At 38.3% G+C, this 25,612-nt stretch overlaps 1 protein-coding gene across 1 annotated transcript in view; it reads left to right on the top strand.

Moving 5' to 3' along the window:
* The first annotated feature begins 11,599 nt into the window (after positions 1-11,599).
* UBXN2B (UBX domain protein 2B) overlaps positions 11,600-25,612 on the top strand; it is a 37,590-nt gene continuing 23,577 nt past the window's right edge. The window contains exons 1-2 of the mRNA XM_044666234.1: positions 11,600-11,785; positions 21,124-21,230. Of these exons, the coding sequence (XP_044522169.1) occupies positions 11,600-11,785; positions 21,124-21,230 (293 nt within the window). The remainder of the gene's footprint in view (positions 11,786-21,123; positions 21,231-25,612) is intronic.

Below are 25,612 nucleotides of genomic sequence, written 5' to 3'. Positions count from 1 at the left end.
GCTCTCTGTTGTCATTTGCTGGGGTGGCTAGTAGGTATCTCTCTTGTAAGGTAGGACTAAAGTTTTTTTAGTGCATAGTCTGCTGCTAAGAGTTACTATACCCAACAAAACCTGAAGTAAAAGTTAACAGAAATGTCCAGGCTGGGATTAAAAAATTTTTGTCCACTTTCCTCTTCGTGCAAACTTGAGGTCTGTTATAGGCAATATTTATAAGATAGGATATAAAGATATAAATATAAATCCTTAGGATTTTAGACATTTAGTATAAAGTAGCAGCCAGGCCTGTGAGGCAAGTGCTAGAGAGTTCCAATCATGAAATAGTGAGAAGGAAAGAAGTCTTTTCCTGAGAGAGACTCTGGTATGGCCAAGACAGTTAGATGCTGGTTTTAACTGTCTCCAATGAAGAGTCCAGGAAAATAGATTTGTCTCCTACAAGAAACATCTATCCTGTTGAAGTTCGGGTTTAAGCAGTGAACTTAACTCTGGATAGTGGACATCCAGAATGGTTCAGCTCCCTGTCTTCATCTCTTTGTGGATTATATTTGCTGTGGACCTGTGTTCCTAGAAAACTTTAGATCATTGCTGGAGCAGAGGAGGACCCAGTTGTGAGACATCCATTTCCCCTTCTAATCAGCCAAGCTGGACCTGACAGCCTTTGTTAGCAAAGAGTAGAGTTTGTCCCACCTTTCTGGTCCCTGGAGTCTGTCCATAGATACCTAAATTTAGTGTGACCTTTCCCTATATCTCCAACCCTAAAACTCATTATTAAACTGTTTTTATTTACTTCCTGTGTCTTCCTCCAAAAAGAGCCAACTGTTAGATACCTTCCAAAACCTGAAATTTCCCCGGCTAGGCTGGTGACCAGTAAACTGTCAACTGCCATTACCAACCTGAGTGTGTACTTTGCCCATTACCCATTTCCCACATCCCTTGTGTAGGTTATCTGGTGTCCTATCACTTGTGGGTTTGTGAGAGTAGTTCCTTTTATGTTTAACATCCTTGTGTGTATTTGGTATTCCCATTTACACATTTCAGGTCTGAGGTTCTTGGTCATAACCAACTATCTGACTTGTTTTTAGGAAATTTCATGTAAGTTCTATTAGTTTCTTCATAGTTTGCTCTTCAAAGTCTATTTCAAAGAGAAATAGGCATACAGGTATATAAATATATATATATATATATGTATACATATATATTTCATTTATATGTATTTACATATGTATATATGCACATACACATATATATTCTATTCCTCCCAAATAACACAAGCTCTCTATAGGGGCTAGAGATCTGAGGTTCTGCTCAACTTCTACAATGATCCCTAAATGATGTATAGATAAATTTGAGCCAGATCAAAAAGGCTAAGCAAGTCCAAAAGGAACATCAACACCTGCCCCTTCTAGTGTATTGATGTCTTTATTGTGTATTCTCAATAGGTACAAATCACTTTGTTTTTTTGTAGGCCATTCTGCTTAGCATTCAGGATAGCATGAAATGGTTGGTTTTTAATGTTGTCATATGACCTTTTTTGTGACCTCATTTGAGGTTTACTTGGCAAAGATACTGTAGTAATTTGCCATTTTCTTCTCTACCTCATTTTATAGATGAGGGAACTAAGGCAAATATGGTTAAGTGACTTGCCCAGGGTCACATAGTTAATAGGTGTCTGAAGTCAAATTCACATTCAGAAAGATGTCGACTCCAGGCTTGGTGCTCTATCTACTGCACCATTTAGCTGCCCTGTTGCAAAGTATCTTTAAGGGAGAGTCAGACTTTAGAAGCAAGAGCTGGAGGAAAAAATTGAACAAGGAGATTTTATTAGAAATGGAATGAGGATTACCAAGGGTGCAAGCAGAGGGCTATGGAAGAGGGGCACTACAATGAAATGAGACTAGGTAAGAGTAGTTGAGCTGATTGCATAGGGCATGGAGTTTGGGGGGAGAGATAGTAGAAGAATCCAATTTGTATCTAATTGATACAATGCCTTGGTGGAGTCCCAGGTCAGGGAAAAAAATTAAATACTTTTTCTCTTTACAATCCCTTCCTTTATTCTTCTAATAACAAAGCTAAAGCTCATGTAATAGAGTTAATCGTATTGGAGAACATACTTTGTGCCCAAAGGGGTATAAGTCAGGAGTTTCAAGCTTCTGGCCATTTGTTCTGCTTTGTTTCCTTCCCTGGACAGGTGATCAAACAGTAAACTTGAGATGGGTGGTTCTGGGCTCTGAATTATATTCATGAGTTCAGAAGTTGGCTAATTTTGGGTCCCTCAGTCAGAACAGAAACAGGAGAAGCTTTCAGCAACTATCTTTTTTGAAGAAAATGATCAAGCACAAGAGAATGAGCCCGAGCCATTCACTGGCTTTTCAGGAGATATAGAAGTTGAGGGAGTTAGGTAGCTGGTGCAAAATCAAGGTGAAGGTGAAATGACTGTTTAGCAGTCTCACTAAGTCTCATGATTTAGTTTTAAGTATCAGCTTTCCAAGAGAGTAATATAGGTGTTATGGGTTACAGCTTCATATTTTGTCTTTGTCAATGCTTGCATATGAGTATTTGGTGTTCAAAGTATTTTTTTTTGGGGGGCATGGAGAAAATAAAAAACTTTCCAAGACCTAACCTACATTATAGATTAACATTATGATCCTCTTTAGAGACACCCTAACTTGGGTAAAACCTAAACTTTAAGTGATTTCCCCATGGTTCCAGGATGGGGGAATAAAGATCCAGAGAATATAAAATCTAAAGAGCTCTCATTAGAGGCCAGGATCTTCTAGGAAATGTAATGCGAGGTGGCTAACAGAAACTTTTGCTTCTGTAATTTCAAATGGTCACAAAAAGTCAGCTAAAGATCTTAGAATCTTCAGAAAGTCAGTTAGAACTTGAAGCTATAAATAGAGGTGAAGTTCCAACTGACAGGGCTTTTAAAGCCTTCTGGCTTTCACTGTGGCTGGAGGCTTTTGCTTTGGCTTGGCTTTGGCCTAATTGCTTTGGCCTTGGCCTGTGCTTATTTTGTCTTGGGGAAATTTAGACCTATCTCATTTCTCTGGACCTCTCCCTGATCTCTCCATCTAAATCCCTCCCCTTCCCCTGAATTTCCTTTGGGCCCTGGGTGGAATGGAGGGCTTGGCGATTGGACATTGTGGGTTTAGTTTCTATAGACAAGTAGAGTATCCTCAAATAAGTTACCCCTAGTTTTAGTGATTTGATAAAAACTTTACTTAAAAGGCAGTCAAATCTTCCTGACTGGGAGAGCAGGCTCTCTCAGTCTAAACCTCTCTGCGACCCATTCCCCACCATCACCCCTCTCCCTAGCAGCAGTTAGAAAACCCTGAACCTCTTTCCCTCTGATTAACCTGAGATTAATAAATCCCCTTGTTACCTACTCAAAGCCTCTGGTGTCATTGTATCAAAGATTAAGGCAAGGGCTAAAGAGAGAAGGAATCATTTTCTTTTATTTCTTGAGGGGAACTGCAGGCATCCATCTTGGGAGGAAGTACCTACCCAAGACTTCCTGCAGTCATCATTTTGACTGGCAGGAAGGATCCCTTTCAACTCCCCCCTGAGGGATTTTAGAAATTAATAAGAGAAAATCCTCCACCCAAACCTAAACATTTCTGACTGGGCCAAACTCCTTTGTACCTATAGAGATACCTTTCCTTGCCTGGAAGGGTTCAGCCTATCTTCCCAATATCCTCTGTCTCTAGCCTCTGTGAATAAACCTGTTTGAGTTGCCCTCTCCTACATATCCCATTTCCCTTATCTCCTATATACCTTCCCTTACCTTCATTCCTCTCCAATCACCTTATAATCACCTATATCCCCTTTATCCTTCCTCACACCCAAATTGCCTCGAGACCCTCACAGATTACTTTACTACTTTCTATAACAGAAAGGATTCAGTTTCCATGCAGGACAGAAACTGAGTATTCTTGAGGGGGGGGGGGGAGGGAAGTATACCAGCAACCCTGGGTCAGTGCTCTTTTGTTACTCTTGGCTACATTAATGAATTATTTTCCAAAGAAATCTGGATGTCTTAGCACTGTTGAAAATGGTATCCCAAAATGAGAACATTCTGTACAAATACAAAAGAGGTTGTTTGGCTTTACTTAACCTGAAAAAAATACAAAAAGAAAACCAAAAAATTAAGGATAGGTATCATAAAGAGAATTTTTTCCTACCTATCTTAACCTTTTATTTTTCCTTCAAGTGACAAGAATAATGACAAAACCATGAAGACCTAGGTCTTAACTGCCATTAACTAACTTAGCTAACCAGTCCTGTGACCCTTAGTAAATCATTTAATCTTTCTTGGACTTATTAGGTAGACTTATTAACTTGGACAAATTAGGTGAACAAGCATTTATTAAGAGCTAATTATGTGCCAGACATCATTTTAAGTCTTGGGTACACAAAGACCAAAAACTCAAAAAAGTCCCTTCTCTAAAAGAGTTCACAGTCTAGGGCAGTGATTCCCAAAGTGGACGCTGCCGCCCCCTGGTGGGTGCTACAGCGATCCAGGGAAGCAGTGATGGCCACAGGTGCATTTATCTTTCCTATTAATTGCTATTAAAATTTTTAAAAATTTAATTTCCAGGGGGCTAAGTAATATTTTTTCTGTAAAGGGGGCAGTAGGCCAAAAAAGTTTGGGAAGCACTGGTCTAGGGGATACAACATATAAACAAACAACTATGTGCAAAGAGAACCAGTAGGGCCTCTTTTTAGAGGTTTTACTTTCCAAAGTTTCAATTATCACCAATCAAGCCAAAGCACTGGAGGTCTGCCCTTGAAGTGCCGAAGTCTGTCTGCAACAGTAATCTGTCACCAGTGGTAGTCTCTTCTGCTATCATTTTCATCTTTTTTTTTTTTTTTTTTTTTTTTTGTAGTGGGGTGGGAAACTACAGAGCACCAAGTGGAGGGGCAGGAAGCAGAGAAAGAGTACATATATATTGGGAGTCTTCAGGTGTATACTTATATACAAAGTTTCAGCCACTCACAATAAATCTTGGAATGTAATTCCCCCATTGATACAGGGGCCCCACTGACATACAGAATAAATTAGATATAATCAGCAATAGAAAAGCACTACCATTAAGAGGGATCAGAGAAAAGGCTTCTTTCAGAAGGTGAGATTTTAACTAGGATTTGAAGGAAGCGAGGGAAGCTAGGAAGTATTCCAAGCACTGGGGACAGACAGTGAAAATGTGTGGAGTCATGAGATAAGAGTTTTGAGGAACAGCAAAAAAGCTTGCTGATCAGTGACTAGAGTCCAATTAGAGTTGAGGGTAGGGTTAAGTAAAAATAAGGTATAAAAAAACTGGAAAAGTAAGAGAAAGCTGGGTTATGAAAGACTTTGAAGGACAGAGGATTTCATATTTGATCTGATAAGTAATAGGAAGTTTTGGGAGTTTACTAAATAGTGGAATAACAGAACTGTGCTAAGGAAGATCACTTTGATAGCTGAGTGGAATATGGATTGAAGTGAGATGGTCAAACTTGATGCAGGGAAGTCAAACAGTAGCCCATGCTAGGTTATAAATAAGGTCTTTTCAAATTTAAAAATCCTTTTATTTAAAAAAAAAAAAAAAACCTTTTTCTTCTTCTGGCTCTTTCTCTCATAGCCTGCCTTTTTTTGGGAATTTGGATATAAGGTACAATTCTTTAATTAAGAGTAGTCCAAGATGGATTATTCACTATTTTCAGCCATCTGTGCTAATGTTCTCCTCCATTATCATAGATAATTAGGAGTTAGTTATATCCCAGTTAAGGTCCCTTTTTCTTTTCTTTTTTTTCCCCTTAAACCTTTACCTTCCATCTTGGAATCAATACTGTGTATTGGTTCTAAGGCAGAAGAACAGCTAGGCAACGGGGGTCAAGTGAATTGCTCAGGGTCACACAGCTAGGAAGTGTCTGAGGTCACATTTGAACCCAGGACTTCCGGTCTCTATGCCTGGCTCTCAATCCACTGAGCCACCCACATGCCCCCAAGGTCCCTCTTTCAAAATTATTGCTACAAATGTATACAGCAGATTTTCATTTCATAAAACATGTCCTTTTCTTTCTTTTTTTCTCTGTCTGGGAAAATATAAATGAGATCATTTTAAAGTATCTAAAGAACTAAAAAACACATAGCTTAATTTTTCAAGTAGGAAAAAAGAGATGCCAAGTTGTAATTAACTTCTCTAAAAATGTGTGAAGAAAACAGTGGCGATATTAATGTTATGCAAATTAAAGCGACAGTGAAAAGTGCCAAATTTCCATTCCCAGATGTCTAAAACTCCGTTAAACCTCTCTGAAAAGAAAATGTCATTTCCAGTATACACTCAGTAGGTAAAATTTGTTTGTCATTCTTAAAACTGGATAAGGAAACCATGAGGGATTACAAGTAATGAGAAAAGTACTTTTCTATAAGGATGAACCCTTCATCCTATTTAATAACTATTATCTTAAAAATTGTTTTAGATGGGGGCAGCTGGGTAGCTCAGTGGAGTGAGACCCAGGCCTAGAGACAGGAGGTCCTAGGTTCAAACCCGGCCTCAGCCACTTCCCAGCTGTGTGACCCTGGGCAAGTCACTTGACCCCCATTGCCCACCCTTACCAATCTTCTACCTATGAGACAATACACCAAATTACAAGGGTTTAAAAAAAAATTGTTTTAGAACATCTCCCATTTCGTTGGCATCTATTCTAACTATATAATTCAACATTAGAACCATTAGTATAATTCAGATAGTAACAACATTGTAAAGGAAAATAGTTTTTAAAAACTGATAAAGAAGCATTTTACCCTCTTCCTAATAGAGGGGTGATGGAATCAAGGTTCACATGGCAAATAAGTAGTTTTTGTTGTTGTTGCTTTTGCTTGACTATGCTTATTTGCTATAATAACTGTGAGGTTTTTTTTTTCTTTATCTGGGAGGTAGTTACAGAGGAGAGAAGAGCTAGCAATAACATTGTCAAAAAAAAGGAAGGAAAGACAAGAGGATCATTGAATCATTTTTTTTAATTCACAGAAAACAGACAAGCAAAATAACTGTGAAAGTAATGTGTTTAATTTGTTATATACTTTTTTTCCCCCAAAAGACCAGTTGTATATAATAGAGATTTGCAGTTTCACACATACTTCTCTTTTTTGGTCCTTTTTTGTATAAATGTTTTTTGTGGATGTTCTTTAAATTCAGAATCTTTTTTTTTCAAGAAAAGTTTTTGAAAGAGAAAAAAAGACTACTTAGTTCTAGGGAACTAAAATCATTACTGGCAAAAAATGTATTTTTCTGAAGGATGAATGAAAGTATATATTCTACCTTTTGTTCTTTTCAATCAACAAACATATATTAAACACTTGCCAAATGAATGAATCAATGAATGAATAAAAAGGAAGGCAAAGGAGCCTAAGAAGAAGTGGTCAGACAAGTAAGAAGGGAGCCAAGGTCAATCTGTGTCATGAAATCCAAAGGAGGAAAGAATATTTATAAGGAGGAATGATTGACAGTATCAACAGCTATAGAAAAAAAGTATTTAGGAGAGTGTTGGTCATCTGAAATCAGTTTTGGTTGGGAAGGCAGATTACTAGGGAGCTGAGAAGTGAGTGGCATATAAGGAAGAAGCAACAGCATAGATGACTTTTCCCAGGAATCTGGTTGTGAAAAGGCTTTCTATGGGATGATAATTTGAGGGGATATCAAGATCAAATGAATATTGTTGTTTTTTAAAGAAGAGCTACATGAGACACAAAAGAGGCATTATACTTGTTATAAAGCATTGAAAATGGAGAAATAGAGACACATGCAGAGAGACAGTTAATCATTAGCGAAGCAAACTCCAGGAGGAGGTAGAAATGTATGAGATCATAAGTGGAGTTATCCTTGTAAGAGTTCTCCCAGACTAGAAAGGAAGAGAGACTGCAGAGACAGTCAAGTTATATAGTGAGCAGGGGAAATGAGAGAGTTCATCAGAGTTACTTTCTCCTTACAGTTGAGGGAGATTGAAAGGGACTAACAAAAGGAGGTGACACAAGGGGGTTTGAGGAGACAGTTGAAGGTTCAGGCTCCCATGGGGAATACGGTAACATCAAGGAAGAACAAAAAGATTATCTATTGCTACAATTTTGTGGTCATGAAGACCAAGTTGAAGTTGCAGGGTTGTTGTGTAAGTCCTAAAAAACAATCAATAAATGCAAATTTGTGAAGTCTAAAAATGCAATTACTATTTTTTGTTTGGTTAGCATGTTGCGATATTAAGACAATAAGCTTACAGTTCACAAAGACTTTGTAGGTTTAAATTTGTCTCAGATCCTGGGTAAATGATTTTAAGTCACTTTATTTCTAAGAGCCTCAGTTTCTTCATCTGTAAACTGAGATTAATAGAATTTATTCTACCTACTTCACAAGATTATTATGAGGAAAATGCCTGGCAAATCCTTGTGTAGTGTTATATAAACATGAATCATCATTATATTAATAACTTCTGCACTTCAACTACTCTATTAAAATATGAAAATGACAACAAATCTTGGCAACAAATGTTTGTTGATTTTGCTGATTGCCAATTGGAAAGGCACTATTAAATTATAATTCAAGACATTCAGCAGCTATTTTCACTTATGGTCTCTAGTTATCTAGTTTGCTTCTAAGTGAAAGAATAGGGTGACAAAAACCATACAAAAGTCTTTTCTTCTCTGAGAACTGTTATACTGGTTCTGCTATCATTCAGAAGAGGAGTACCTTATATGTGGTTTTGTTGTTGTATATTGTTATGCAGCATCTGGTGGGTTTTTATCACAAGGTTAATGCTGAAAAGACCCTAAAGGAGAGTGAAAATCTTTAGTTTTTTATTTAATTACTTAAAAGAGAATGATTTTTTAAAGATCTACTTGCAAAACAGATTTTTTTCTTTTTCAGGCAGAAGGTCATATTACTAAGAAATCATAAGACTATTTCTCTTTCATATCCCCAGGATCTAGCACAATGGTTGGCACACAATAAAATACTGACTGCTAGATCCCAAGTTACAGATCTAAGAATGGTGGTAAAGGGTAACATCTTGTTGCCTCATCAGTCACTGTCCCAGAGTCTCTGGAAAGTGAGGAAAAGTACTGAAACATTATTGTCATACATCAGATATGAGGCCTTTTCTGTATTAAAAAGGGAAGTTGGAAAGCAATCTTTCAGAGTGACAAGCTACATAAGCTGATTTAAGATCATAGGCACCTGTGTAGCCCCAAAAGGCTAGTCTAGAGATCTGATACATTATGCAAAATAGAAAAACCACACCATTCCCCCATCTTTGTTCACTCACATAGGCAACTTGTGCTGACTGCCTATAAAAAAATAATCCTTCCATAAATCTCATTAGAATAACTTTTACTTCCTCAGTAGGGTCGCTAATAGCCCATTTAGAGAGCTTGTAATAACCCCTAGCATTTATATAGCATTTTAAGGTTTGTAAAACACTTTTCAAATATTATCTCATTTAATCTGCACAACCACTTGGTAAAATTGATTCAATTATTTTACAGATTAGGTAATGGAGTCTGAGAAGTTAAGTCATTTACCCAGAGCCATAGAGTTGGCAAGTATCTAAGGCAGGATTTGAACTCAAGTTAGTATCCTGACTTCAAATCCAAATTCTCTCTATTGAGCAATCTAGCTTTTGCTGCTAAATGGTGATTGCCTTTCTTGTACCTCTAAGAGCCCTTTGCATGGCAAAGTACAATTAAACTGTCAATGTTAAATAAGATGTTAAATAAACAAGAGAAAGACCTCCAGCTAGTTACGGAGATTCTACATACAGGATAAATAGGAAAACACAAACAATATCATTCTGGGTGAATGGAGTGGTCTTCAATTATGTAAATATGAGTCCACACACATATTCATGGATCCACCAAAGTATCATATTTACATAGTACTTCAGAAATATTATCTTATTTGGTCCTCATAATAATCCTATGATTTAGTGTATTATGTCCATTTTATAGACACAGAAACCATGCCGTCTCTAAGGGTAATAGAGTTGAAGGCAGGGCAGACCTGAGATAAAATCCCATCTCTGGTACTGACTTAGCTGTCACTTTATATTGGGCAAGTCACTTTATATTTCTCTACCTCGTTTTCTTCATGTCAAATGGTAACAGCATATACCTTACAGGGTTTTGTGAAGATCAGTTGAAATAACACATGTAAAGTGTTTTTCCATCATTAAAGCACTATATAAATGCTCTTATTGTTGTTATTGTTGTTGCTATTATTGAGACAAGATACATTAATAACTATTTGTCTAAGGCCCTACAGTTGGTAAAAGGTTAACAATTAAGAAACAAATTCAAGTCTATTAATTCCCAAACTAGTGCTTTTGCCATCATTCTAAGCTACCATAATGAAAACATAAATCAAAAACTATAGAAATTAGAACATGCACTCTAATGTACCTTCCAGTCCTGAAATTCCATGAAACTATGATTCAAATAAAATATTAATAAGGATACTCTAATTTTCCCATAACCTAACTTTAGAAATGTCAGGCCAAGAATGTCCCCACAGTCCTAGACTTCAACAGAGAAAACAAGTGACAGATTCAGATATTTCACTGCCTCCTCCATACCTGGTATTGTCTTAACACAGTTGCTACTAGGTTAAGTGGAAGAACACTATGAGAGTCCCACGGTTCTTTTTATCATGGACTCAACACACGGAAAAAAGCTGACCTTTTTCCTGATTCAATAATGGAACGATCCACGAGAAAACATGCTAATTTTGGAAACCTGAGGGAAAGAAGCCAATCATCTAAGATTCAGAAAAGATAGTCTTGCACTTTCTCTTGTTGTCCTACAGATGGCAGCTGTGATAGCACAGAAACAATGGGGGCGGGGTGGGGGTGAGGTCACAGCTTCCGAGCCTCAGTTTCCTTATATGTAGAGTGCGAATAAGAATGGTAACAGTAACTAGTATAGAAATTCCTTTCACTGAGGAACATCAGTAACTTTGTAACTTACAATCTTAGGGAGTTTGCTAGGCTACATACACAGGTTAAGTAATTTATCCAAAATCACAGGGCTAGTATGTGTCAGAAGCAGGAGTTTTGCTTAAGAAGGAAAATGATCCACAAACCCCGAAATTTCTAATCTTCATCTGCCCGATTCTTCGCCCCTCTTCTCCGGGTTAAACCCGTTTGGCGGCCGCTTGAAGCAGGACAGGAGACCGGAGGGGGCGGGGCCAGGAGGCAGGTGCGGTGACGTCAGGGGCTGCTGGGTGTCCTCCCAGCCATTCTTGAAAGGGGTAGCCTGAGCCTTGTACTACGCTCCCTCTGTCCCCTCCCTCCACCTAGGAAAAAAGCGGGGAAACCAGTCCTGGGAGAAGAAGCGGTCGCTTTAGATTCCTTCAGGCCTCAGCTCCTCCACTAGGAGGGAGGGGAAGGGGGTGTCAGGGTAGGAGGGTCCCCTACCCCGCACTGGGAGCAGGTGCGTCCTCTCGCCGGGGCGGCGGCGGTTGCCCGGGTAACGCGCTCCCCCGGAAGTCCCCGGAGCCTCTAGGAAGGCGAGCCTGACCCGTGGCGGCGGCGGCGGCGGTGGCACCGACTGCGGCAGCTTCTGTCCCAGCGGAAGATGGCGGAGGGCGGTGTAGCTCACCCGGGCGAAGACCGGGGTGAGGAGGAGACTGCGGCTGCCCCGGTCGCGGCCCCGGTCTCGGCCCCGGTCTCGGCCCCGCCGACCCCAGGTGGGCATCGCCAGGAGAAGAGACCCTCGGGGTCGCGTGCTGGGCCCAGGCCTCCCACCGCCCGCGATTTGCAGGTAGGGAAGGAAGGGAGTGCCCGGGGCAGCCTCGCGGCAGAGGAGAGGAGAGCTGGGGGCTCCCGCCCGACCTCCTTCCTTTTCCCCCATCATCTGGTGTCCCCTCCCTCTTTTGCACGGGGCGGGGGTACGAGCTGAAGCTTCCTCTGAAATCTACCCCCACATCCCCACCCCCACCTCTCCCCATCCCCACACTCACACTTTCCCAACCCATAGAACCCGTCCTTGTCTCTGGTCCATTCCTTTCATTGCGCTTCTCCTTCCTATCCCGCCTCTGCCAAAAAAAGGGTTAAGGATGGAGTCGTGATGGTGGTTCGGATGCATTATTAGAAGCAAGTGAGGAAGTACTGACCAGAGTCTCTTCCCTAGCACCCTGAGCCTTTGTCACTCCTGAAAGGCACTATCACGGTATTAAAAATCAGTGTGTCAGGATGAATGAAGGACATTATCACTCTGTGGAAGTTAAAACTTCATGAAAATTATATCCCGGACCTTATTTTCTCATCACTCCAACCACCTTTCTCTTCCCATTCCTCCTTCTCCTCCTCCATTCCCAGCATATTTTATCATCATATGCCATTGTTGAAACCAGATTAGCAGCAGCTGTTCTTTGGGAATATTTTGTGGCCCTGATTTCATGGCCTCACAGGTGTTTCACAAATTTTATCCAGAAGAAAATCTTCATGTAGAAGTTGTACACATAAAAACATGAGTACTTTTTAAAAGTTTCTTGGTTTTTGTACAACCTTGGACTGTTTTTATTTTGTTTTGTTTTGTTTTAAAAACCCTTACCGTCCGTCTTAGAATCAATACTGTGTATTGGTTCCAAAGCAGAAGAACAGTAAGGGCTAGGCAATGGGGGTTAAGTGACTTGCCCCCAGGGTCACACAGCTAGAAAGTGTTTGATTTGAACCCAGGACCTCTAGTCTCTAGGCCTAACTCTCAACCCACTTAGCCACCCAGCTGCCCATTTGCACTGTTTTAAAGAGCTGAAATTTGAATAAGTGAGTGGCTTTCCTATCTCAGGCTTGTTTCTTCCATTTTAGTAGGTGATGCTTATGACTTGATTCCTTTTCCTTGAGAGGTAGCATGATCAGTCAGTAAATATTTATCAAGTTCTACTGTGTGCCAAGCATTGTACTAAGTCCTAGAGGCAAAAGATGGTTCTTCCCTCGAAAGAGCTCAGGATCTAATGGAGACAACAAGCAAATGTGTACAAACAAGCTATATACAGGAAAAACAGGAAATAATTAAAAGAAGGAAGATAGTAAAAATAAGAGTAGTTGCAAAAGACTTCTTGTAGAAGATGGCATTTTGGATGGGATTTGAAGCCAGTAAGGCAGAGATGTAGTGGACAGAATAGTAGAGTGTAGTGTAGGGCAGAAGATCTGGGTTCAAAGCCCACTGTTGAAATTAATTAGCTCAGTTACAGACGTTGACCCTTCCTAGATCTGTTTACCAAGCTGACAAACTTAGAGAAAGGAAGTGAAAGTAGTATAAACATGAGACTTGAAAACCAAAATTATCCTTGAGAGAAACAATTTAATATTATAGAGTTGGTAAATACAAATGCCAGCATGTTCAGGAAAGCATACAGTATAGTAAAATTCAGTTCTTTACTTGCTCTACTTTAGACATATTTTAATAAATGCATGGTTATTTTCTTTGAAAATCCTTAAGGAAAGAACATATTCAGGCCAGATCAGTCATCCATTCTAATAATAATTATGCTTCAATTCTTAAGTGAAAAAATTCTTTAGTGGATTTATGATCTCATTAATATGGTTATTCTTTTCAACTCATCCATACCTTTTCATCTTGTGCAATTCTTGCTTACATCCTCCATAGGCCTGCCATAGAGTGCCTATCCAGCTCATTGAAGACCTTTTAATTTTTTTCCCAATAGTTGTATAGTTTTTGGTCTGCCTACCTATAGTTATTGCTCACTTTCACTATTTAACTGGCACTCTTACTTTCCCAATAATACATCCATACATTCCCTGGATAGTTTTTTTTTTATAGTAGTTACTCCCCAGCAACACCTTTCTCCCATAATAATCTTTCTTATATTAAAAAATTAAGCAAAACTGATTTAGCAACCGGGCCTTAAAACATATAGTATATAATCATTCTGCATATTCTACTTTCTTTGCTCTATATCAGTTCTTACAAATTTTCCCAGATTTCTCTAATTTCCTCATATTCTACATTTCTTACAGTTCACTAATATTTTCATAATATTGGTATACTATAATATATACAGTAATTCTCCTTTCCATTGCCCTATGTGCCACAATTTTGATTCTTTGAAAATTATGATGTCTTTTACATAATAAGCAAAGAAGGAATTCTACCAAACTCCTTTTATGATACAAATATGGTACTGATCCCAAAGCCAGGTAGATCAAAAATAGAGAAAGAAAACTACAGACCAATCTCCTTAATGAACATAGATGCAAAAATCTTAAACAGAATACTAGCAAAGAGATTCCAGTAAGTGATCATGAGGGTTATTCATTATGATCAGGTGGGATTTATACCAGAAATGCAAGGATGGTTCAACATAAGGAAAATCATTCACATAATTGACCATATCAACAAGCAAACAAACAAAAACCACATGATTATCTCAATAGATGCTGAAAAAGCCTTTGACAAAATACAACACCCATTCCTATTGAAAATACTAGAAAGTATAGAAATAAAAGGACCTTTCCTAAAAATAATAAAGTCTATATCTAAAACCATCAACAAGCATCATCTGCAATGGGGATAAATTAGAAGCCTTCCCAGTAAGATCAGATGTGAAACAAGGATGCCCATTATCACCTCAATTATTTAACATTGTACTAGAAACACTAGCAGTAGCAATTAGAGAAGAAAAAGAAATTGAAGGTATTAATATAGGCAAGGAGGAGACTAAGCTATCACTCTTTGCAGATGATATGATGTTCTACTTAAAAAATCCTAGAGAATCAACTAAAAACCTAGTAGAAATAATCAACAACTTTAGCAAAGTTGCAGGATACAAAATAAATGCACATAAATCATCAGCATTTCTATATATTTCCAACACATCACAGCAGCAAGAGGTAGAAAGAGAAACACCATTTAAAATCACCCTAGACAATATAAAATACTTAAGAATCTTTCTACCAAAACAAACACAGGAATTATACGAACACAACTACAAAAAACTTTTCAAACAATATATATATGTAACATTGTACCAATGAAGCTACTAATCCTCTGTAATAGTTTTGCCTAGAATTATATGCCAGTAACCCTTGTCTCCTCCCTTGATTTACTTCCCTTTCTACCCCTTCCCTTATTATTCCCCTCTATTTATTTTTAAGGCCTAGTGAATTCCCTCCCCCTTCTTCTCCCCTCCCTTTTATGACCTCCCCACTCCCCTGCTCCCCTTGATTTATCACTTCTGACTTTCTCAGTAGGGTTAGATAGATCTAAACAAATGGAAAAACATTGATTGCTCATGGGTAGGATGAGCTAACATAATAAAAATGACCATTCTACCCAAATTAATTTACCCTATTTACTGCCATATTTATCAAACTGCCAAAAAACTTTTTTACTGAATTAGGAAAAACTATAACAAAGTTCATGGAATTATGTAACCTTATTCAAAGGGGGTATGCCTTTATACACAACTAATTACTTTTTAAGTACCCTCCCTTTTCTAAAGTCAAACATCTATTATATGTATAGATGATTTTAAGCATGTATTCAAAATGCTTTATTTCAGAAATATGACAAAAAATGTTAGCTTTGAATTGCAGCAGTATTTCATAGATATAGTTGATGTGATTGTCAAGGATCTTCTGGTCTCCCTATCCTGGTCCTGTCTCTCCTTCAACCCAGTGTGTGTACCCACAACCATTTAGATTATATTTTAACATCCCTTGTGCTCCACCATCTTTTTTACAAAGGTAAATAAAAGTCCAGTATTAAAACCAAGAACAAAATTACTGGTGGAAGGATTGCCTTCCACACAAAAATTGCAGGGGAAAATTGGAAAACACCTTGTCCAAATCAGGCTTATATTAGCATCTTAAATCATGTGCCCAAGTAAGCTCCAAATGTATATATGATATGAATATTAAAAGTTATATCATTTTTTTAAATAGAGAAGAGTGAGTAACATCTTTTCTCATTGTGGTTAAGATAAAAGTTCTTAACTAAACAAGATAAAAGTGCTCATGAGAAAAAAATAGTCACAAAAATCCAGAGAAGAAAGATAAATAAGAGAAAATGGTTTCCAGGGTCAAATTTGATAGATACATTGAGAAGAATTAGGACTAAAATAAAGTCATCAAATTTGGTAAGTCAGAGATGGGCCATTTTGATTGAAAGCCAAGATTGCAGAGGAATAATTGAAAGGAGAGGAAGTAGAGGCAGCAAGCCTAAGCAACTTTTTCACATAGCTTGACTGAAAAGTGTAGAAAAGACACAGGATGATAGTTTCAGGAGAAAGATCAGGTTTAGTGAAGATCTTTTTAAGGATCTGGGAGGCTTGAGAATGTTTGAAGGCAATAGGAAGAATTTTGTTGAAAAGGTTAGAATGACTATTTGGGTAGGAGCCAGTGATTGAAGAGGCAGACTGCTAGAAAAGTAGGGAGGGGATGGATTTAAGTGTCCATGTAGAGGTATTGTCCTTAGCAAGAGGAAGAGCCATTTCTTTGCGACTGGAGAAAAACAGGAGAGAGTGAAGATGATACCAAGGGACTTTGAGGTGAAGAAAGTGGGAGAAGAAGGAACTCTGCCAAATGGCCTCAGTTGTTTTTTGTTTTTATTTTTTTTTTCAGTAAAATAAGAGGCATAAATCTCAACTAGGTGGGTTTGTGAAAGCTTAAGGAAGAAAGAAAAGGTTTGGTAGAGTTTCTGTGGGGTGTGAGATAGGAATTCATTTAGGGAGGAATGACAGAATTGCCTTGCTATAGTGAGGATCCAGTTAAGATTGGATCAAGTTTCAATTTATAATGAATTCAGTCAGCACAACTGTGAGGTTTCTTCCAGCTTCATTCTGTACTTTGAGAGTCTGAGTTAAAGAGGTGGCTGGTGGGAATAATCCTTGATTGGGGTTTTAAAAGACAGGAATGATTGATAGGTAATCTAGGTGGTACAGTGGATAGAGTGCCAGACCTGGAATTAGAAAGACTTATCTTCCTGAGTTCATATCTGGCCTCAGACACATACTAGCCAGATGGTCCTTGGGCAAGTTATTTTATCTTTTTTGCCTATTTCTTCATCTGTAAAATGAGCTGGAGAAGGAAATGGCAAACCATTCCAGTATCTTTGCCAAGAAAACTCCAAATGGGATTACAAAAAGTTGGACACCACTGATGAACAACTGAACAGAAGGTGATAGGACAAGAAGACAATGGATTAAAAAGTATTGGACATTAGATTGTTGAATGTCCATACTTTCCCCTGGAAGTATATAGTCAATTTTGATGGGTAGTTGATCCGTGCTTGAAGGCCCAGCTCTCTTGCCTTTCTGAATATCATATTCCAAGCCTTGCGGTCTTTTAGCGTTGAGGCTGCCAGATCCTGTGTGATCCTGATTGGTGCTCCTTGATATTTGAATTGTCTCTTTCTGGCTTCTTGTAAGACTTTTTCTTTTACTTGGAAGCTCTTGAATTTGGCTATTATATTCCTGGGCGTTGTCTTTTCTGGGTCTAGTGTAGAGGGTGATCTATGGATCCTTTCAATGTCTATATTGCCCTCTTGTTGTAGAACTTCAGGGCAATTTTGCTGAATAATTTCTTTTAGTATGAAGTCCAAATTTCTATTAATTTCTGCTTTTTCAGGGAGACCAATGATTCTCAAATTGTCTCTTCTAGACCAGTTTTCTTGGTCTGTCACTTTCTCATTGAGATATTTCATGTTTCCTTCTATTTTTTCAGTCTTTTGACTTTGTTTTATTTGTTCAATTTGCTTATCAGTTCATTTGATTTCTGAGCCTCACTTTCCAAATGCAAAATTCTGCCTTTTAAACTATTATTTTCTTGCCTGATTTCCTTTTGAGCTATTTCCCATTTCTCTAGCCAAATCTTTTCCAACTTTCTCGTCATCTCAGATTTGAACTCTTCAAGAGCTTGTGACCAGTTTTCATTATTTTGGGAGGGTTTGGATGTGATTGCTTGTTTGTTCTCCTCTTCTGTTTGCTCAGTTGTCTGGATTTTCTCTGTGTAAAAGTCATCGAGTGTTAAAGATTTCTTCTTATTATTGTTAATCTTTCTCTTCTGGGCTTCCTGATTCTGGGTTGCCATTGTTAGCCCAGCCCCTTCTCAGCTTTATCCTCGCGCTTAGTGTCTGTCTGTGTTCTTTAGGCTCCTGAGGTCTCAGGTCTGGTTGTTCTCAAGGTCAAGCCCCCTGGTGGACCCCCTTGCTTGATCCTCTGCAGGAGGTTCCTTTACAGGTCTCAGGGCGCTGCTTCCACAGTCGTATACCCGTCTGCACTGGTTCTCCACTCAGGGTTTCAGAGCCTTTGCTCACACCTGTGTCTGCCTCCACCTGCGCCTGTGCTCCGTATCCATGTTCAAAGTCCATGTGCGTTCTTTAGCCTTTTGGGGTCCTAAGTCTTGCTGCTCTCAGGAACAGGCCCTGGAGCTGCCAATGACTCAATGGGTGCCCCAAACTTGCGCTATTTCTTTTGCACTGGCTTTGGCATTGTAGGTGGTGTGGGGGGGGGGTTGGGGTTGCTCAGCCTGCGATTTAGTGAGAGCTGTTTCACTCCTTTATTGCATGAAAATGCCCCGATTCCATATACCTTCCATGCTGCGCCCTGTTGTGGGGTCCCTCTGTTTGTCTGGATTTGTTTTTATGTACCCTTGAGGAGTGCTGTATGTTTCGGTTAGGAGAGGTTAAGAGCTGCTTTTTACTCTGCTGCCATCTAAATCTCTAATAATTAGAGAAATGCAAATCAAAACAACTCTGAGGCATCACCTTACACCTAGCAGATTGGCTAAAATGATAACAGGGGAGAGTAATGAATGCTGGAGGAGATGTGGCAAAATTAGGACATTAATGCATTGCTGGTGGAGTTGTGAACTGATCCAACCATTCTGGCTGGCAATTTGGAACTATGCTCAAAGGGCTATAAAAAAATGCCTGCCCTTTGATCCAACCATACCATTGTTGGGTCTGTACCCCAAAGAGATCATAGATAAACAGACATGTACAAAGATATTTATAGCTGTGCTTTTTGTGGTGGCAAAAAACTGGAAAAGGAGGGTATGCCCTTCAATTGGGGAATGGCTGAACAAATTGTGGTATATGCTGGTGATGGAATACTATTGCCCTCAAAGGAATAATAAACTGGAGGAGTTCCAGGTGAACTGGAAAGACCTCCAGGAATTGATGCAGAGCAAAAGGAGCAGAGCCAGAAGAACACTGTACACAGAGACTGATATACTATGGTAAAATCGAATGCAATGGACTTCTGTACTAGCAGCAATGTGATGACACAGGACAGCTCTGAGGGATTTATGGTAAAGAACGCTACCCACATTCAGAGGAAGGACTGCAGGAGAGGAAACATAAGAAAAACAATTGCTTGAACGCATGGGTTGAGATGGACATGATTGAGGATGTAGACTCGAAACTACCACACCAATGCAACTATCAACAATTTGGTAATAGGTCTTGATCAATGACACATGATAAAACCAGTGGAAATGTGCGTCAGCCATGGGTGGGGGGTGCAGGGGGTGAAGGGGAAAGTAGGAGCATGAATCATGTAACCATGATGAAAACAAATATTAATAAATGTTTACAAAAAAAAGTACTGGACAGTGCATAGTTGGAATGGCTATCCATTCAGTTCAGGTTAGATAGGGAGTAAAGTCAGAGGAAGGGCAATGAACAGAGAAAGTACTGAGAAGTAGAGGTAATGGAAGTTTTGATGTAGGCAAAGAGGTGAAGAAAAGGTAAAGCAAAAGAAGTGAAATGATAGGAAATTATGGTCCAATAGGGAAATGTCAAAGTTTATAATTAGGGAAGTAAAACTCTGTTGTTTAAAGGCAAGCTCTAAAGTGACCATCCCAATATGTAGCTGAGGTAGAGAGTATATAAAGGAAAAGGTTACTAAAAGGATTTTGGAATCTTACCTGAGCCCTTCCTAGAGAAGGTTTTTATCTTTGGAAAGAACCCTTGGATACCTAAATCTTGTCTTCCCCCTACCACCAAGTAATCATGCTTAATTTGATTGGGTAGAGGAAGGGAATGCATTTCCTAGGCTAGGATGATGAAGCATATCTGGGATAAGGTTACTCCTGGTGTTTCCAACCAGGCAAAGGAATAAGAGATTGAAGATGTTTAAATACAGCCTTTCTTTCTAACTAACTAGGTGTATGAATTTGGGCAAATCTCTTCATTTCTTTGGGCATTCGTTTTCTTCAAGTAAGGAAAAAGTTAAACTAGATAATCTCAAAGGTTTCTTCCAGCACCAGAGTTCTATTTTCAGTTTTTACTTTATATATACACGTATGTATGTGTCTGTGTATAAAATCTCTCTTTGAATTTCAATTTCAAAAACAAATTTATCTTTACTTCCATTTGTAAATATTTGGATCCATCCACTCTACAAATATTTGTTAAGCAAGTTAAATATAAGTACAAATGCTAGAGCTATAATTATTTTTTAAAGTGACAGTTTCTCCCCTCAAAGAGCTTGTTTGCTGTTTGGTTGGAAAAGAAGGAAGATATATACATCAATAAATATTATGCAAGGTGTTGGGAATGGTAGGGACATAGGAAAGATAAAGACAAAATGATGGTGGCACCAGAGCTAAAGTGAGAACCATTTTGAAAAATGTGATGAGGAAAGAGTGAATTCATGAATGCATGAAGTAGGAGGTGACTTGTCAGGTTTGGGGAACACTTAGTCTAGTCCAAATAGAACACAGTATGCTTGCCTTTCCCCTCTACTATTGTAATAGCCTTCTATGTGGTCTTCCTGTCTCAAGTGTGTCTCCATTTCAATTTATCTTTCAAATAGCACAGTTTTGATCACTCCTTTACTTAGTAAAACTCCAGTAGTTCCCTATTACCTCTAAATTGAAATTTAAACTCCTCAATTTGGTTTTAAAGCCCTTATATACATATGTACATATATATTTAAATTTATTATATTAAAGAAAAATGTCCCCCTCCTTCTTTATAAGTAATATCAGTTACTCATATTCTGATTAAGAAAGAATCTTTACCACTTCATTAGTAATAGCTATATTTCGTATGTGTGTCTGACTTTTTATGTGACCAGAAAAGTTTATTTTTAATTTTACTTATTTTCACAGCAACCTTTTTCTTTCTTCTAGTTGGCCTTAGCAGAGTTATACGAAGATGAAGTTAAGTGCAGATCATCATTTCAATCTGACAAACCCAAAGCTAAAGTATTTAAAAGCCCAAGAACACCACCTCAAAGGTAAGTGTTCTTTAAGTTCTGCAATCTTCTATTATTAATCTTTGGTTTGTAAAAATTTTAGAAATCTAGACTAAAAAAGTAAATTCCAAGTAATTTTTCATTTAAGTATGATACATGTGAGTCATTCTATTACCTGAAATTTTCAGTTGTTTTTTAGCATTGCTTCCTAAAGGAAATATATTATTAAATTGTTTTTTAGTACATTCAATAGCCCCTTTTCTTTTTTATGTCAATCAGTCAACAACATTTATTAAGCACTTGTTGTGTGCCAGGCACTATAAGTATTATAAAAATTTGACTCCTTTGCCTTCCTTCTCATTCCAGATATCATTCTTACTTGGGGATTGTTCCCTTCTTATTGTGCTGATTTTGTTTTTTTGTCACTTGATATGTGTTACCCAAATTAATATATTCTCCAAAAGCTTCATTTAGTAATTAACCAAAAATTATTACTGTTTTAATTCCCCTGCAGTAATTTAATTGAGAGAATAATTTCTTTCCATATTCATAAAGTATATCTATCAATTAAAGCATTTATTACCCATACTACACCAGCAGTCAAGGGCTACAAAGAGATAAGTGGTTGCCAAATCCTCAGCAACAGCAGTTTTTCCAATCTGCTGGCCCTGCTTCCAACCTGGTCCTTCCAGCATTAACCAGGATTGTGACCCTGTGAAGAAGGAACCTACCATCCTCACCAACAACAACCAGTGACGAGCTACCACCAACATGCCAGGCAAATTAGTCTAATCAAAGCAGTAAGGCACCCTGAAGCGGACACTCTGGAGGTGCCATGTGCCAGATGGATCAAACAATCTTGACTTCTACCTCTTCTCAGAATCTGATGAAGATAATGTGGGATACTAAGTCCAAGAGCCTCATAAATAGCAGTGCCCCGTCCTGAAGCCACCAACCCTGCTTCCACACTTGACCTTTGAAGATGTATAAAGAAAGCTACTCTTTGGAGGAGGCACTAAACATCTCTTCCTGTACCAACAACAGTGTCCAGTCAACTGCCACAATGAGCAAGTGAGCCCCAAAGCCCTGAGAACATCAACACCTTCCAGACCACTCACCTTATTTCTACTCTATCCCTTCCAAGGTATGATTTCCGTCAATTTATTGTCTACCCCTTCCAATCAGTATTTTCAGGAAATTTTTCAATCTAATTTCCTGAAATGCCTTCTTTTCATTATAGCATAGTGCTACAGAGTGAATATTCGATTTGGAATGAGGAGTGGGATCTAGTTTTAACCCTTTAACCTCTCTGACATTCAGTTTCTTAATCTCTCAAGTGAAGATATTATCTTCTAAAGGTTGTTGTAATGAGACATCATATGAAAATATGTAAGTTCTAGAGGAGAAATCCTGAGCCTTTGGTAAAGTACTGAGGACTGGCTGCCCCAACAAGACTTGAGCTTGGCCCTGATGCTGGTCTTATGAGTTATAAAAAGGTCATCTAGTCCCATGGAGAGATGCAGGCAAACGGGTGTGAACCACCGAGTACTTACTCTGCAATACCTGATACCTACCCTCTCCACCAAAACTCCAGAATTTGGCCTCTTCAACTTTATCCTATTTGTAATGGGAATTTGTAATGTCATTGTAGAAAGCTTCATGATCCTGTTGGATGGTTTCTTAAGCTGTGAAGCAGCCCTCTGAATATTTTACTGGGAAAATCCATCCGTGTTCTTACATTATATGGGACTCTTTTGGGCTCAGTTTATATGACATTTCTGGTATCTATACTGAGTCTGTCTTTTCCTTTGTCAACTATACCCCCTTTCTAGGAAATGTGGAGTTCTACTGAGTGGTTTCATAGTACCAAGTTATTCTGATGAAGTAGATGAAACCCAACACCCTCTGAAAATTTATAATTAGACAGTGCTAGACTATAGTGGACTCTTAATCCTTTTGAGAATCTCTGAACAGGCAATACGGAGGAAACAAAGCCAGGTAAAAAAGTATAAATCGATGCAATTGAGAAGGGATGTCTAGGGATCCATCCACCTGCATTATGGAATATCACAATCATACTTGACAGAGGTTTTGTGAACAAGCATAAATAAAAATTCGCAGCAAGATATCTTACCTTACTGAGAAGCTCTGAAAACCTCATCCCACCATAATTTCAGTATGAACTCTTTTGCTATCTTTTCAGTACTGAAGAGGAAGCAGGACTATAGTAATTCTAGAAATAGCTTTTAATTTCATGTTGCTCCTCAAGGTAAAACATTTCCTCCATAGAAGCGACAGCTTCTGAAGCCCTAATCCCCCCTCAAAAAAAAATCAAAAATCTAAGCAGATGAAAAGAGAGGTCTTCCCTTAAATATCAGAGGAGAATAGCCTCTGAATTGGTAGTAGTGTCATATACTTACCTATCTGGGACTGTCTTTTAGAATAATGGACTATAGAAGTGTGATTGAATTAGAAATAGAATTGGGCTGCAGTGAATGAGAAGACATCTTGGCCTTGTTACTTGTAAACTGGCTTAACTTTCACAGCAGGAACTATGGAGGGAACCAAAATACCAAAGCTAGATGAGAACCTTATTTGTTCATCAGCCCAAATAGTCTTGGTCTCCTTAGTCACAGGGACAGGAACAGCCAAATATTTGACACTGGATGGGTCTTCCAGAAGAATTTGGATGAGGATAGTTAGATGGTAGTTTTAGTTCCCTGCCCAGGCAATTTAATTTAAATTATATTATTAAAAAAATAAATTTAGATATAGACCATTTATGAGTCTATAACTGTTTATTTCTAAGAATGGAGAATATGTAAGAAGGGTGAGAAAAGTAAACCAGTTAACTCTGTATGAGTTGGAAATGCATAAATGAAGCCCATTATCACTGCAGGCCTATATTCAGTTTTCATAGTCTCATTTTTGAACTGTTAAGAGGGTAGAGATAGTCCAGTCTGTCATACTGTGACTCTAAACTGTAAAAGAGCAACTCAACCTTTCATTTTTCTGACCCATTAGAGTTCCTCTCTGGATGCCTCACAAATACAAGTCATTCCTTCTACCTTTAAATTGATTGGGAATCTCTTTTCTGAGTTGCATAATTCCTTTGTTATAGCATAGATGGACTCATAGATGTAGAAGCTATGGATTCTCCTTTGACCATCTGTGGCATAGAAAGTATGGAATCTTCTGGCTGTTTCTCATTTAAGAGATGAGGTGACAATAACCATGTCCTCTTCTTAACAATTCAAGGCAGGCAGAGAGTTGTATGAGGACCAAATGTATACTTCTCAGGCTATGATCACAGTCCAGGTTCTCCTACACTACTACTTCCTTCCCTGTCTTGGAAATATTTATTTATTATATGATCCTAAGAACATGGGGATCTTAAAGATTTGAATGGAGAGGAACCCAGGCCTGCCTCTACCTTGATAGGCCTTCCAGAATTATGAGGTTTGTTCAGACACAGGACCTCATAGGCTGAGCTATTTCTGTACCTCACCTTACCATTCCCCACCTTCCCATCTTCATCTGAAGATCTTTATGAAGTAGTATTCCCAGGGCCCAGCCACATCTTATTTCTTCCCTTTGTACTGTGTCTTCCATTAGGTCCTTTTAGTAGTGAGAGTCTATATTTTACACTAGAGATGCAATAAAGAAATCTCTGTATATGGAAACAACAATAAGGCTGTTATTGGTTTGTAAACAACTTGTTTTGTGGGCTGCATAAACAATTAACATACTCTTCTAAAAAATAAGACAATGTATACAAAATGTTTTTCAGGCTTTAAAGTGCTGTTATATAAATGTCAGGAGCTAATTATTTTTTTCCTAAGAGGCTCCATAATTCTTGAATTTTCCTCCTTTCTCTGTTTTTCAAAATTGGTAATTTTGTATATTTTGGGCCAAATAGAAAAAAAAGCATTAGTAGCAAAAAGCAAGGAACTTATTAGGGAGCCCATAGGGGGAAAAAAGAATAAACAAATTGATAAAGAAGGAAAATAGTAAATAAATTAGAAAATAATTGTGTACAATAAATAAATATTATAGTATGAAAGAATAAGTTCAAGAAATCTCTTATGCAAGGGAAATTTTACAACAAATTATGGCTATCAGGAAAGAAGAAATTAATGATCTATCTCAAAGAAGAAACAAAAAAGTCAAAGAAGATAGTAGATTTAAAGTAAACAAGAGAGAACCTTTTCAAAATAGCAGATTTCCTGAAGAAAACCCTAGATTTGAAATTTTAAAAATAGAGAAATAGAAAGAAAATCGGAGGAACAAAACTGAAAGATACCATTGGAAGAACACATGACTGTAGAGGGCACCACTATCCCCTCAGTCTCTCATGCTTGCAACCTAAGTCATCCTGGATTCCTCACTTCTGATTCTAAGTCTAGCCCTTATCTGATATACCA

The sequence above is a fragment of the Gracilinanus agilis genome, chromosome 1 (genome assembly GCF_016433145.1).
Source record: "Gracilinanus agilis isolate LMUSP501 chromosome 1, AgileGrace, whole genome shotgun sequence".
In the NCBI taxonomy this organism is placed as follows: domain Eukaryota; kingdom Metazoa; phylum Chordata; class Mammalia; order Didelphimorphia; family Didelphidae; genus Gracilinanus; species Gracilinanus agilis.
The sequence above is the reverse complement of the archived record's forward strand: the minus strand, read 5'-3'. Positions and strand labels throughout refer to the sequence as shown.